Source organism: Panthera pardus, unplaced genomic scaffold (assembly GCF_024362965.1).
Source record: "Panthera pardus isolate Hobbes unplaced genomic scaffold, ASM2436296v1 HiC_scaffold_25, whole genome shotgun sequence".
NCBI lineage: Eukaryota > Metazoa > Chordata > Mammalia > Carnivora > Felidae > Panthera > Panthera pardus.
Genome location: NW_026526821.1, coordinates 19,021,956 through 19,035,186, shown reverse-complemented (window position 1 = coordinate 19,035,186; position 13,231 = coordinate 19,021,956). Strand labels below are relative to the sequence as shown.

Genomic DNA, 13,231 nt, shown 5'->3' with positions numbered 1-13,231 from the left:
TCAGAGTCACTGAGTGTCTTTGCTGTTGCCCTCCCCCCACAGGCCAGTGGCAGCACAGAGCTGCACTCCAGTGAGAAATGGTTCCACGGGAAGCTCGGGGCAGGACGGGATGGGCGGCACATCGCTGAGCGCCTGCTTACCGAGTACTGCATTGAGACCGGGGCCCCTGATGGCTCCTTCCTCGTGCGAGAGAGCGAGACCTTCGTGGGCGACTATACCCTCTCTTTCTGGTAACCCACTCCTGGCGCGTGTATACTCTGACGCGGCACCTCCCAGAGACCACCACGGTCCGTAGTTGGTCTCTGTCACGGGCTCTCCCATGGAACGTGATCTCATCACATGCATGCACACACATATACTTTTCAGGGTGCTTTGAAGCCCTCCTGCAGGGCCACCCACACCCGAACAACTTAGGTACCTCGCTTGGGCCCGGCCTGCTCCTCACTGCTTCCCTGTCTTCCCTCAGGCGGAATGGGAAAGTCCAGCACTGCCGGATCCACTCTCGGCAGGACGCTGGGGCCCCCAAGTTCTTCTTGACAGACAACCTGGTCTTTGACTCGCTCTATGACCTCATCACACACTACCAGCAGGTGCCCCTACGCTGCAACGAATTTGAGATGCGCCTCTCAGAGCCAGTCCCGCAGACCAATGCCCACGAGAGCAAAGAGTGAGGGAGGGGCCGAGGGCTGGGTGGGGGACCTGAGAGGTGATGGCCAGGGCTTGACTTGGGCCTGTCCTCAGGTGGTACCATGCCAGCCTGACCAGAGCTCAGGCTGAGCACATGCTGATGCGCGTCCCCCGGGATGGGGCCTTCCTGGTGAGGAAACGGAATGAGCCCAACTCCTATGCCATCTCCTTCCGGTGAGGGGTGTGGCCTCGGGGTACTGTAGGTGGTGTGGGGTTATGCCTGAGTCTGGGCTGCCCTGACCCTGTGTGGCTGTTGTGTTAAGGGCTGAGGGCAAGATCAAGCATTGCCGCGTCCAGCAGGAGGGCCAGACGGTGGTCCTGGGCAACTCCGAGTTCGACAGCCTCGTGGACCTCATCAGCTACTATGAGAAGCACCCACTGTACCGCAAGATGAAGCTGCGCTATCCCATCAACGAGGAGGCGCTGGAGAAGATCGGCACAGCTGTGAGGGCCCAGTGCTTGAGGGGGCGTGGTGGACAGGGTGACCCTGGGCTAGCTGCTGGGCAGTGGCAGGACAGTCGGTATGTGGGACACAGAAGCCAGGAATGTTGTAGGAGCTCCTGGGAGGGTCACTCTGCCCAGCTAGGGGCCATGGTGTGGGTGCCGGGACGGTGTCCCAGAGGGAATGTCTGCCACAAGAATGTGTCTGCGAGGATGGGCATGCATTAGGTGAAGGCATTCGAGCAGAGAGCCCCCGCGAGCCGGGGTGTGGGGAAGGCGGTCCAGGAGCTCATGCAGGGAAAGGTAGGCCCAAGGCCAGAAGCTTACTCAGGAGGTGTGAACTGGACTGTCGCCAGGGCAGGGGAGTTGGCTCCAGGAGGCAGAGGCATGAGGGTGAGGCATGTGAGGTAGAAGGCTACACAGACGGCACGGGGACAGAGAGGGCTCAGGACTTGGACTGATGGGGACTAGGGCGAGAGGTCTGCTTGAGACTTGGCATTGGTGAGCACAGGTGACCAGAGAGAGGACTGTGCACACTGGGGCCCGGGGCTGGGCTGATGGATAGGCAGCGTGGGGTGGGGGTGCCGAGTGGGGAGTGAGCGAGACACTAAGCAAGAATGTCGGGCAGCACCTTGGGCCTTGGGGAACAGAGAGGTTTCGGAATCATGGGGTGGGCCTCAAGGGTTAAGAACTTGGGAGAGAGGGAAGGGCAAAGCCATGCTGCTAAGGTCCAAGATGCCGGTGAACCAGGTGCCAGGGGAGGGGGCAGACTTGGCCTGGAGAGGAAGGCCATGTGGAGGAGGCCTGCCTCACCGACTGAGGGGCACAGGGAAGCCAGCAGCCCCTGTTCTCTCTGGGTGTTAACGTCTATCATTCGGTCCTGTTTCCAGGAGCCAGACTACGGGGCCCTGTATGAGGGCCGCAACCCAGGCTTCTATGTGGAGGCGAATCCTATGCCAACTTTCAAGGTACGACCTCGGGTGTCTGGGCACAGGAAGCTAGAGAGGCTCCTGGCTGCTCTGGGCTTGTATTTCTCTGCTGGGGGCGGAGGGGTGCATCTGTGGTCGTTGTGGAGAAGTGGTGTTTGTGGTTTTCCGAGTCCTTAGAGCTTGTGAGAGATGTGTGGTTGGTGTCTGACCACAGCTCTCCTGGGGCTGACCCCCTCCCAGTCCCTGTCCCTAGGGGTCAACACTGACCCCTCCAAACTGCTCCTCAGGGTAAGTCTCATTTACTTCCTGGGTGGCAGCAGGGCGGGGGTCGGCCACAAGGGCCGGAAACTTTGTTCTTTGCTGCTCACTCCCTTATCTCGTGCAGATCCCTCGGAAAGGACCTTTCTCTCTCTGCTTTTTTCTCTAAGGAGTAAGGAGTTGTGCTTTGTCCCTCAGCAGCCAGGGAGCCTGGGACAAGGTTTTTTCTCCTACTTTCCAGATGAGGAATGATGGGGTCCCAGTCATGCCCATAGGCTTTCAGGTCCTGGGGGAGGCACCCGGGGCACCTACAGACACTCCTAGCCTGTGAGCCCTGGCTTCTGGGGGAGATTCAAGAATCTCCCTGTGGCCCGGGCTGAGGGGCTTGCAGTGTTCCACCTGGACCCTGAGGAGCCTCCGTGGCAGAGGCCCTGGGTCACACGTGTCCTGGAGCCTCCTGTAGGGCTGATGGCGAGGACTATCTGGGGGGGCTGCCCCACATCAGCAGAGTGGCGAGGATAGACTGCCTGCTCTAACCAGTGTCTCCCCCTCTTCAGTGTGCAGTCAAAGCACTCTTTGACTACAAGGCCCAGAGAGAGGATGAGCTGACTTTCACTAAGAGCGCCATCATCCAGAACGTGGAGAAGCAAGAAGGTGGCTGGTGAGCCTGGTCCCCAGAGCCAAAGCCTCTGGCATGTGTGGCGGGCTGGGAGGCGGGTGCCCCCCTGTGCACCTGCCACTGTGCTGTCGTGGTGTGTCTGTCCCACATACCTGCGCACCAGCGCTGCTCCTGCAGCCTGGCGTAGGTGCAGGGACTCTGACAAGGGATATCCTCCTTGTGGGAGTTTGGAGTGGTTGCTGGGGTCAGCACCCTGTGGCTTCCACAGGTGGCGGGGGGACTATGGTGGGAAGAAGCAGCTGTGGTTCCCGTCAAACTACGTGGAAGAGATGGTCAGCCCCGCAGCCCTGGAGCCTGAGAGGGAGGTGAGAGCAGAGCCATGTTGGTGCGACAGAATCCCCGTCCCCAGACTCTTCTTGTGCATATGCCCATCACACACAGTGTCGGGTGTACCTGTGCATGCACAGCCACCAGTCACCTGCGGTCCTGTCACACCCCTGTGGGGTCCGCAGTTTCCAATACACCTGCTGTGTTTGTGTTGTCATGGGTGTGTGCATAAGGTGTGTTTGTTGCACGCACACAGACATCTCCTCCCATGCATCTATATAAAGCAGATGTGCTGATGACCCATGGGCTTTGCTTTCCACAGCACTTGGACGAGAACAGCCCCTTGGGGGATTTGCTCCGGGGGGTCTTGGATGTGCCAGCTTGTCAGATTGGTGAGCCCCCACCCCTTTCCCCAGCCCACGGTTCTTCAGGGTCAGGCTCTCCTTTGTGGCTCCCTTTGTGTTCTGTGGGAAGAAGCCAGTGGCTGGCCTCCCAAAGGCTGTCCTCACTCTGAGCTCTCCCCGTGCTTGGATACTCTCTTGACACCCCAGTCTCGATTCTTCACCTCCAGCTCTGACCCCCTGCATGCTTACCCTGAGCCAGGCACTGGGTGATGCGGAAGGCTAGCTGACCTCCACAGTCCTTGTTGGTTGGGCCACGGTGTGACGGGACCTTGGAGACAGGGTGGGGCACGTTACCCGCACGAGACCGGGGTTTGAGCCCTGGTCGCCTCTCCTGGCAGCGCAGCATCACCTCCCTCACACCCTGTGGGGTGGAGGGCAGGTAGTGAGGGGCTCCGAGCCAGTGCCTGGGCTGTAGTGTGGGGGACGGGGACGTCTTTCCAAGCCCTGTTTCTCTTGCTCTCCCAGCCATCCGTCCCGAGGGCAAGAACAACCGGCTGTTCGTCTTCTCCATCAGTATGGCTTCCGTGGCGCACTGGTCCCTGGATGTCGCTGCTGACTCACAAGAGGAGCTGCAGGACTGGGTGAAGAAGATCCGAGAAGTGGCCCAGACGGCAGACGCCAGGGTAAGGGGCATCTGTGGGGTGCGGGGGTGCAGGTGGGCAGCATGTGAACCTGTTGGGGGTGAGGCCTGCAGCACTAGGCCTGCCTCTAGGCTGGGACCTGGAGGAAACCACACACACACACACACACACACAGCAGGCCGTGTGGCTCGTTCAGGACAGAGATGGATAGCGGCCGTGGGCCACCCTGTGGATCTGCGTGGTCGGCAGTTGGACACACGGGCCGAGCAAGAGCAGTCTTGTGCTGGAAGCAGGAGCGGGTGCCCAGAGGCTTGGGAGGAATGGGTGGTGTGGAGTGGGGAGAGGGTTTAACTTTGGAGGGTGTTGGTGGCAGGGGGAGCCCGGAAGGGCAGGGCCGAGAGGCTGGCGGTGGCCAGGGGTGGATGGTATCTGATGTGTGAGGGCTGCAGAGGTACCAATGGGCACGATAACCTGAAAGTGCCCGGCGTTTCGGCAGCAGCAACTGGCCCTAGTGTCACTACTAGGAACCGTGGTGGTAGGTCTCCACGGGGCTAGAGCTGGGGCCAGCTTTCACGCTTGGCTGTAGGAGGAGCCAGCAGAGAGGAGGGAGGCCACTTCCGCTGAGCCTGGGGGAGCGGAGGGAAGGATGTATTCACAGGGGTTAAGGGAATTCTGTGTGATGGCCATTCCCTGGGTGGTTGGTGTGGGTGGAAGGTGACAAGGCAGGTCTGTGGCTGCTTTGGAGGATGGGTGCCTGTGAGCCGCACAGAGAACAGAAGGTGCTGAGGATTTTATTGGCAGACTGGCTAGTTGGGATGGATTCTGGGGTCTGGGCTGAAAGAGGAAGTAAGAATGTGCGTGTAGGAGCCCTTGATGGAAGAAAGTGGGGCTCTGGAGCTATGAGGACAGGACGGGACGCGCTTGTGAGCGGCCGCGGTGGGTAGGTGGCTGTGTCGGGCAGGGGGGCATCTGAGGGTGTGAAGCCATTAGGCCTGCAAGGTGGGAGGAGTCTCCTCAGCACCGAGACCTGAGACCGAGCCAGAGACCTGAGTCCCCACTGAAGTCACAGGAGGCTGCCTTGCTTAAGGGAGGCTGGGTACCCGATGGTTACGAAGCATCACCAAAGAGTGCAGCCAACCCCAGGACCCTGAGCTGTCACTGGGGTGTGGGTGATGAGGATATCAGCCTCTAAGAGTCTTAGGAGGGCAAGTGTGGCCTTGGGGGCAGAGAAAAGGAAGGAGGATTCTGGGGTGTACTGTCCAGAGGGGTGTGGGAGATTCGGGGGACAGGGCAGGGCCCAGAGAGCACCTGCACTGTGGGTATGCCTAAGCTGGCAGGGGCATCCTTCCGGGTGGGGCATCAGGCCATGTGTGTGTGTCACCAGCTCACGGAGGGCAAGATGATGGAGCGGAGGAAGAAGATCGCCCTGGAGCTCTCCGAGCTGGTTGTCTACTGTCGGCCTGTTCCCTTCGATGAAGAGAGTAAGGGCCGAGGGCTGGTGGGGGTGTGTTTGGGCGCCCTCCCTGGCAGGTGGAAGATGTACATTGTGTCCCTTTGTATGGGGGGTGGGGGAGCTGCCCGGGTGGGTGGGCTCTGTAAGCATTCTCCCTGTTTGATCCAGAGATTGGCACAGAACGTGCCTGCTACCGGGACATGTCGTCCTTCCCGGAAACCAAGGCTGAGAAATACGTGAACAAGGCCAAAGGCAAGAAGTTTCTCCAGTACAACCGGCTGCAGCTCTCCCGCATCTACCCCAAGGGCCAGCGGCTGGACTCTTCCAATTACGACCCCTTGCCCATGTGGATCTGTGGCAGTCAGCTCGTGGCTCTCAACTTCCAGACCCCAGGTGAGAAGGTGCCCCGTGGGGCGGGGAGGGGCGCCATCGGGCCAGAGTCCACTGTAACTCGGCTCTTTCAGACAAGCCTATGCAGATGAACCAGGCCCTCTTCATGGCCGGTGGCCACTGTGGCTACGTGCTGCAGCCGGGCACCATGCGGGATGAGGCCTTTGATCCCTTTGACAAGAGCAGCCTCCGAGGCCTGGAGCCATATGCCATCTGCATTGAGGTGGGTGGTGCTCGCCTGTGGGCTTTAGGGTGGGCAGGGGTTGCTCTTCTGGGGCTCGTTTCTGGAGTCAGGGATGCGGTGCCGGTTTGTGTGACTGGCGGGGGGCACTGAACTGGCTCCTGAGCGTGAGGAAGGTGTGACCGTCCTCTGAGATAGGAAGGCAGCTGCAAGTCTCCACCGTGGGGCTGGGCCCAAAGTGGCGAAAGCCCGAGGCTGGTGGGCTAAATGTAGCCACTTCTTGGCACTGAAGAGTCAGGCTGTCCAGTGAGGCCATGGGTAGCCGCTGCCTGGCAGGACAGGAAACCAGGGCCCGTGGTGAGCTATCCGCAGGAGCCAGCGGGACGGCACTTACTGGAACGGGGCTTGAGGGAGAGTGACCCCCATCCCCAGCTGTCTTTTAGAACAGTCCCTGAGCACTTAATGCCCCCTGGTGAGAAGCTGTGGGGTGCGGGGCGGGTGGGGCTGAGCAGTGTTGAAGGAGGTGAGGATAGCACAAGGTGAGTGGGTGCTGCTTTCCCGAGAAGAGACTTCGATTTTTTTTTTTTTTTTTTTTTTTTTTTACCTTGTGGGGAAGTAACTTAAAAGATTTTCATATTGAAACAGACATGCGTTTGATGAAGTAGATTACAGAAACTCCCATGAGAAGTTTGGCTGAAGCTTCTTCCAGTACCACTGCTCAGGGCCCTGATGCCATGAGCCACTTAGTGGGCCGTGTCTTTGGGGCCCAGCAGAGGGCGCACTGCCTCCACTGCATAGCGAGGACTTGGAGGGAGTGGAAAGGACAGTCCCCCAGCCCATCTCTACCCTGCCTTACAGGTGCTGGGGGCCCGGCACCTGCCGAAGAATGGCCGAGGCATCGTGTGTCCTTTTGTGGAGATTGAGGTGGCCGGAGCAGAGTATGACAGCATCAAACAGAAGACAGAATTTGTGGGTAGGTCTGCCTTCCCCACTCAACCACGCCAGTGACCCTGTCCTCTCTTGGTGGTGGCCTGAGGCCTTCTGCCCTGACTTTTACAGTGGACAACGGACTGAACCCTGTTTGGCCCGCCAAGCCCTTCCACTTCCAGATCAGTAACCCGGAATTCGCCTTCCTGCGCTTTGTGGTGTATGAGGAGGACATGTTCAGTGACCAGAACTTCCTGGCTCAGGCCACCTTCCCAGTGAAGGGCTTGAAGGCAGGTGAGGATCCTTCCTAGAGACAATGCCCGGGATCTAGCTTGGGGACGGGGTGGGGGGCGGGGGGCGCAGGCCCCTGCTTGGCTCCCTCCTGGGCTGAGGGCCAGGCCTTCTCCTCCTAGGATACAGAGCCGTGCCTTTGAAGAACAACTACAGTGAGGACCTGGAGCTGGCCTCCCTGCTCATCAAGATCGAAGTTTTCCCTGCCAAGGTGAGCACGAGGAAGGGGGGCTGGGGAGGAGCCAGGCAGCAGCCTCACAAGGCCCTGGGGAGGCACTGATCTCTCGTGCACCGCCCTTGTTGAAGCAGGAGAACGGTGACGTCAGTCCCTTCAGTAGTATGTCTCTGCGGGAGCGGGGCTCCGATGCCTCGGGCCAGCTGTTCCATGGCCGGGGCCGGGAAGGTTCCTTTGAAGCCCGCTACCAGCAGCCGTTTGAGGACTTTCGTATCTCCCAAGAGCATCTGGCAGACCATTTTGACAGTCGGGAACGGAGGTGAGGGGCTGGAGGATGGGTGGCCAGTGTGCAGCTTGGAGGCGGGGGATGGTGGGAGCGATGGGAAGAAGTGCTTGCTGCCCCTCCGGGTCCTTCTCTTGCCTCCTGGGTGGGTGGAAGTTACAGTTGTCTGGCTTTGGGCTGTCCCACTGCACTCTGAGGCCCCACCGCCGGTAAGGACACTCTCTCCTTGTGTCCAGGGCCCCACGAAGGACTCGGGTCAACGGGGACAACCGCCTCTAGTTGTGTGCCAGCCTCGTTGAGAGCAGCGGGTGCCATGCACCTCGTGGAGTGCCGTGAGCCGGGTTCTTGAGAAGTGGCCTGTCGTGGCAGCCTTCCTGGCCCCGTAGCCTGGAGCCTGGATTCCAGCAGTGACTGCTAGACAAAACCAAGCCATTAATGAGTTGTTTTACTGTTCGGGGCCTCCGTGCCCCAGCTCTGGGGGAAGGCAAACACTGTACTGTGTCTCAAATTAATTAAGCACACACCTCTGGTCCTGACTTCTGGAGATGGAGCTTTCCATCTGTGGGGCCAGGACCATGGCTGCAGCCCCTTGGAGAGAGGCTGCCTCAGCCTGTGGCACAGGAGGCTCTAAGGAACCGCAGCAGCCTCATGGGGCCAGGGAAACAAACCCAAGTTTACATTGTCCTGTAGCTTTAAAACCCCAGCCGGGCAGGGGTGGGGGTAGATACCCCCACGGTTTGGCCCTGGAGCCAGGGCAGAGGAGCACAGGACCTGCCTGGAGAGGGTCCCCCCCTGCTCAAGGAAGAGGACACAGCACAAGGGCATGTTGCCCGTGGCTGGGAACACAGCCCAGCCTCCAAGATACAGGGGATCATGTTAGAAATAGCAGCATTGGGCAAGCCAGGCTGCTGTGGGCCATGGAGGGTCGCCCTGCAGGCCACTGTGTGAGGGGCCTGAGGAGGCCAAGGCCCAGGGCGCTGCCTGGAATGGGGACAGCAGCCCCTCAGGACCATGGGAGGATGAGGGGGACCCGGATGTCCTGCCGTGCCTTGGGCTGCACCACCTGCCTGCTGCCCAAAGCCGGGAGGCAGCCCAAGGTTGACACTCGGGATGTGAGCCTGGAATCCGGACCTGCTCACTAGGGTAGACGAGTGTGTGGCTGTGCTGGCCGAGCACAGCAGCTCCTGCCACGTTGGGAGGGCGTGCCTCGCTTTGACGCAGAGGCCACCGAGCAACGGAAGGTCTAACAGCAAGGTCACCGGACTTGAGGCCTTTGTCGGAGATGGGTGCCGGCATGGCCAGAACGGAGGAGCAGGTCGCAGGCCACGCCGGGGATTTTCCCCAGTACCTTCGGGAAGCTCCTGCACACAACTGACAGGCCCTTCTTCAAGGCACCCTTCAGCAGGTCGGCTAGGGGACCCCTCCCCCCCACCCCCGTCCTGTTCCAGACCGAAGACCACTCTCCCCGTTGCAGCATAAGACCTGGGCTCTGAGTCTGCGGACAGCACTGTGGGAGGATGTGGAGATCAGCCCGAATATTCATTAAACCAGTTGAAAGTCCTCTTGCTGGGCATCTGTGATGTTGGAGTATGGAATTTTAAAGGTTATTTTTTGCACACCGTTTCCTACCATGTTCATTATTTCACATAGGATGTATGATTTTCTGTCTTCCACTTCTAACCGGAAAGCTGCTTGGTTGGGGGGTGGGGGAAGCAAAACGAATGAACTGGTCTGTGCACTGTGGCAGAACTGTTATTTTTATGGATTTTACAGCTCAACTAACAGTGTTACCTTTTCAAGATTTATATATTTATATACTCTTAAGAAAAACCACTGAGCCGTTAAAGCCTTGTTATTCAATCCTAATAGTGATTCAGTTTTCTATAGTTTACTTTTAGGGTAGAAAGTAAATTATTTAACATTACATTAAACTTCCCAGATCATGGATTGTAAACCGAAGGAAATTATACAATTTCTGAGAAAATGTATTGGTTTATTTAAACTAATTCTAAAGTTGTCTTTGCAAGTATGACCTCGGAATCCTGTCCATAGCAAACATACCTACATATGGCTGCCAACGTTTGGTTTATAATCAGAATATTAACAAAAATCGTAAATTTTATTAGAAAAGCTTTCCTTTTGAAAAGAATAGCAGTATTATTTTTCTTCTCAGTAGTATTGTAACAAAGTTAGTGACTCTCCTTGCTCCTCACCTTTGGAGGGCAACCTTGGAGCAGAGCCACAGGGAGGGGCCGGCGACCACCCGACACGTGGGGACAGCTGTGCTACAGATGGTAAGGCTGTCGGGAATGGGCCGGGGTGGGAGGAAAACAGCAAAGCCTATTCTGGTCAGGTGGTTTTTGTTCAAAGGCAAAGACAACGCAGTGTGCGTTCCCTTAGGGAGAGAAAAGGGTTAAGGATCGGCCGGCTGTGTGGGCAGGTGAGGGAGCGGTCACGATGCAGCTGGCTGCTTCCATTGAGCTGGTGAGAAGACCCCGGAAAGGAGACGGGAAGGTTGGGAAGGCAGCCCCACGAAGGGGTGCAGGCCCATGGGCACAAGGGTGCCCTTCGGTACAGCTGGCACTCGGCACGCGCAAGCCCACTGCCCTCATTCAGCCTCAGTTGCCAGTTGTGCTGGCCTCTTAAGATCTGACTGCCACATAAATCGGCCCCGTGTCCTTTTAACTTGGGTGCTCTTTCACGGGCCCTGGGAAGCCGGTTGTCTGGAGACAACTTGTCAGGTGGTTATTGTGCGGTACAGGCAGGTGGGAAGTTTTTGGCAACTTCCCAGGTCAAGCATCTCTTCCCTCCTCTGGGCTACAGAGTGGGGTGAGAACACCTGCTCTTCCAGCTCCCCTGCAGACAGGATGTCCGGGGACAGCAGCCTGAATCCCTGCAGCTTGCCAACCCTGGTGAGCGGGATGCAGCCAGAGCCCTTTCCCAGTTCACAGAAGCCTCTCCTTTCAAAAGGAGGTTGCCAGGTGCCACTCTGGTTGCCTCGATAGCTTGCAACCAAATCTCTGCCCAGATGTGGTTGAAAAGGCACTGCCCTTACCTTCCTGTGGCTGTTTTCATGGTGGTCTGCGCCGGTGTAGGTCAAACATGATGCCACACACAGAGCTGCCTGCCTGCTGGATGGATGGGACGAGCATAAAAAGCCAGCCCAGGGATCCTGAAAAGATGCAGGTAAGTGTAATCAGTTGGTTCTTAAGATGGTAATTAGTGTATCGCTGGTGTGATAATTCACGCACCAAACAAAGCATGGAGAGCAAGATTGTCAAGTCCAAGGCTGATTAGGAGTTACAGGTTCTGAGGGGCATGTGGGTGGCTCGGCCAGTAAGCCCCTGACTTCAGCTCAGGTCATGATCTCACAGTTCATGAATTTGAGGCTCACTTAAAGGGGTGAGCTCGAGCCCTGCTTCAGGTAAAACATGAGCCCTGGGTGAGCCCCGCGTCTCTCTCTCTGCCCCCTTGCTCACTGTGCCCTCTTCAAAAAAAAGAGTTACAGGTTCGGAGCATCCCTTTCCTATATGGTAAGTCAGACCAAGACCTAACAATTCCCAGTTTGACAGATTGAGGGCAAGTCCTGGTTCATTCTAGTTCCCTCTGAGCACCACCCACTTGGAGAACTGGGATCAGTTTAAAATACTTCCTTTCATCCGCTGAACTAGATATAAGAGCCAGTATCAGAGCGCCCACTGCTCAGGTTCTTGCTGGCCCCTTGGCTTTCTCCCTAGAGCTTCTCTGTCCTATTCAAAAGGATGGTTCTTTTCCCAGCGACAAGGGAGTTGATGGAATTTGGCCTGAACTTCGAAACTGGGTTTTCTTGCTCCAGGTTCTTGTGGCCAGGAGAGCTTGTCCAGTGTGAAGGAAGAGTTCTGTGTTGATCCCTCGGTTAGGGGCTGCCTGTCATCACAGGACATCCTTGGCTTTTTGGTGTTGACCATTTTTATTTTAATCAGGATGAATCCCCATTTACTGAACAAGTGTCTTTCTGGAGTATGACTTGGAGAGGAACCGCTCTGACGTCCCTAAGGCAGCTTCATGGACCTGAGGCACACCTATCTTCCAGGCTCCCAGGCTCCATACACTACTTTGCTTTTCACTGCAAATGCCTTGATCTTTCTTCCTGGTAGAAAACAGGACTAAGTCTCAGTCTTGCGAGCACACAGATCAGTTTCACCTCCTGTTTCCTCCAGACAGACCTGACTGAGCTCATTAATCGACCCATGAGGCCCTACAAAGGGGAAGGGATGGGGGTGAGGGGAAACCCTCACTTGAGACTGAAGGTCTTGCCCTATGGTGCGTAAGTTGCTTGCCTCGTCATCCATGTGGGCCACGTCCCTGTGGTGGGACAGCTTGGATTGGCACGAGTTTCTACCCACTGGGTGACGCATCATCTGGGAAGCTTCTAAAAAATACCAGTGCCTACAGCCCTAGCATAGGTATTTTTCAGAAGCTTTCCCGGGTGAACTGAATGGAAGGTCAGGGTTGAGACGCTTCAAGTGTGGGCAGAGGAAACCAGAAAAGCAGGGTCAGGAAGAGGAAGTCCATGATACCAGGGGCAAAGATGAGAAGCGGACTGGCTCCCTGCAGGGGGAGTCTCCTCTCCTGCTGTCTCCAATAGGAACCACTCCTGGCTGGCTGGCTGGCACACCAGGGACAAGTAACTGCTCAGAGTTGCAGGCCTGCACTTCTCTCACCCCGTGCACACGTGCACACAGCACTACTTGCAAGGTCAGCAGCTTTCCGAAGCCCCTGCAAAAAGAGCAGTCAGGGCAAGAACCCCTCTATAAAGGGGGAAGGCAGGAGCAGTTTCTGACTCCAGTTGAGGACAGTGCCATTAACAAGGATCTGTGGCCACAAGCGCGTGGCCATAAGACGCCCCCCCCCCCAGACTAGACACATCCTGAACATCATCTGGAGGCTGGGGCTCCTTAAAAACTCACTTGTCTTTAAGTTTGAGCCTGTCCTCTCTCACCATTTCTGTTCTTTAGAAGGGAAAAACCATCATAAGCACACTCTGGTTATCCCACCAAAGTAGCTCACAGAACAGAGTAAGTTCCTGCCTCCTCACATCTCAAAGAGATCAAGCCCTGTCTCCGCTGGAGACTCCTCATTGGGTCTTCCTCTGATGATCCCCAGGGGACTCCTGCCCAGGAGTCAGGCAGGGGTTCTGTTTCCTGCCCGGAGGCCACTGCAAGTGCCCCCGGGAAGCTAAGCCACCCACAGCGGGCTGCCACTGCCCACTCTGCCCGCAGTTGTGTCCCAGAAAGCCCCTGCCC

The 13,231-nt window shown here is 57.3% G+C and overlaps 1 protein-coding gene across 2 annotated transcripts in view; it reads left to right on the top strand.

Annotated features, from left to right (window-relative positions):
* The window catches only part of PLCG1 (phospholipase C gamma 1), a 36,965-nt gene extending 27,403 nt beyond the window's left edge, over positions 1-9,562 (top strand). The window contains exons 17-33 of one of the 2 annotated variants that reach the window (XM_053890244.1): positions 43-230; positions 467-667; positions 742-861; positions 951-1,131; positions 2,019-2,096; positions 2,873-2,976; positions 3,203-3,299; positions 3,584-3,653; positions 4,131-4,288; positions 5,631-5,727; positions 5,868-6,092; positions 6,164-6,312; positions 7,129-7,243; positions 7,330-7,491; positions 7,611-7,699; positions 7,798-7,982; positions 8,183-9,562. In XM_053890244.1, the coding sequence (XP_053746219.1) occupies positions 43-230; positions 467-667; positions 742-861; positions 951-1,131; positions 2,019-2,096; positions 2,873-2,976; positions 3,203-3,299; positions 3,584-3,653; positions 4,131-4,288; positions 5,631-5,727; positions 5,868-6,092; positions 6,164-6,312; positions 7,129-7,243; positions 7,330-7,491; positions 7,611-7,699; positions 7,798-7,982; positions 8,183-8,225 (2,262 nt within the window). In that variant the 3' untranslated portion in view covers positions 8,226-9,562. Of the gene's footprint in view, positions 1-42; positions 231-466; positions 668-741; positions 862-950; positions 1,132-2,018; positions 2,097-2,872; positions 2,977-3,202; positions 3,300-3,583; positions 3,654-4,130; positions 4,289-5,630; positions 5,728-5,867; positions 6,093-6,163; positions 6,313-7,128; positions 7,244-7,329; positions 7,492-7,610; positions 7,700-7,794; positions 7,983-8,182 lie in introns of both variants that reach the window. The other variant, XM_053890243.1, reaches the window with a different exon arrangement.
* The last annotated feature ends 3,669 nt before the right edge of the window (positions 9,563-13,231 follow it).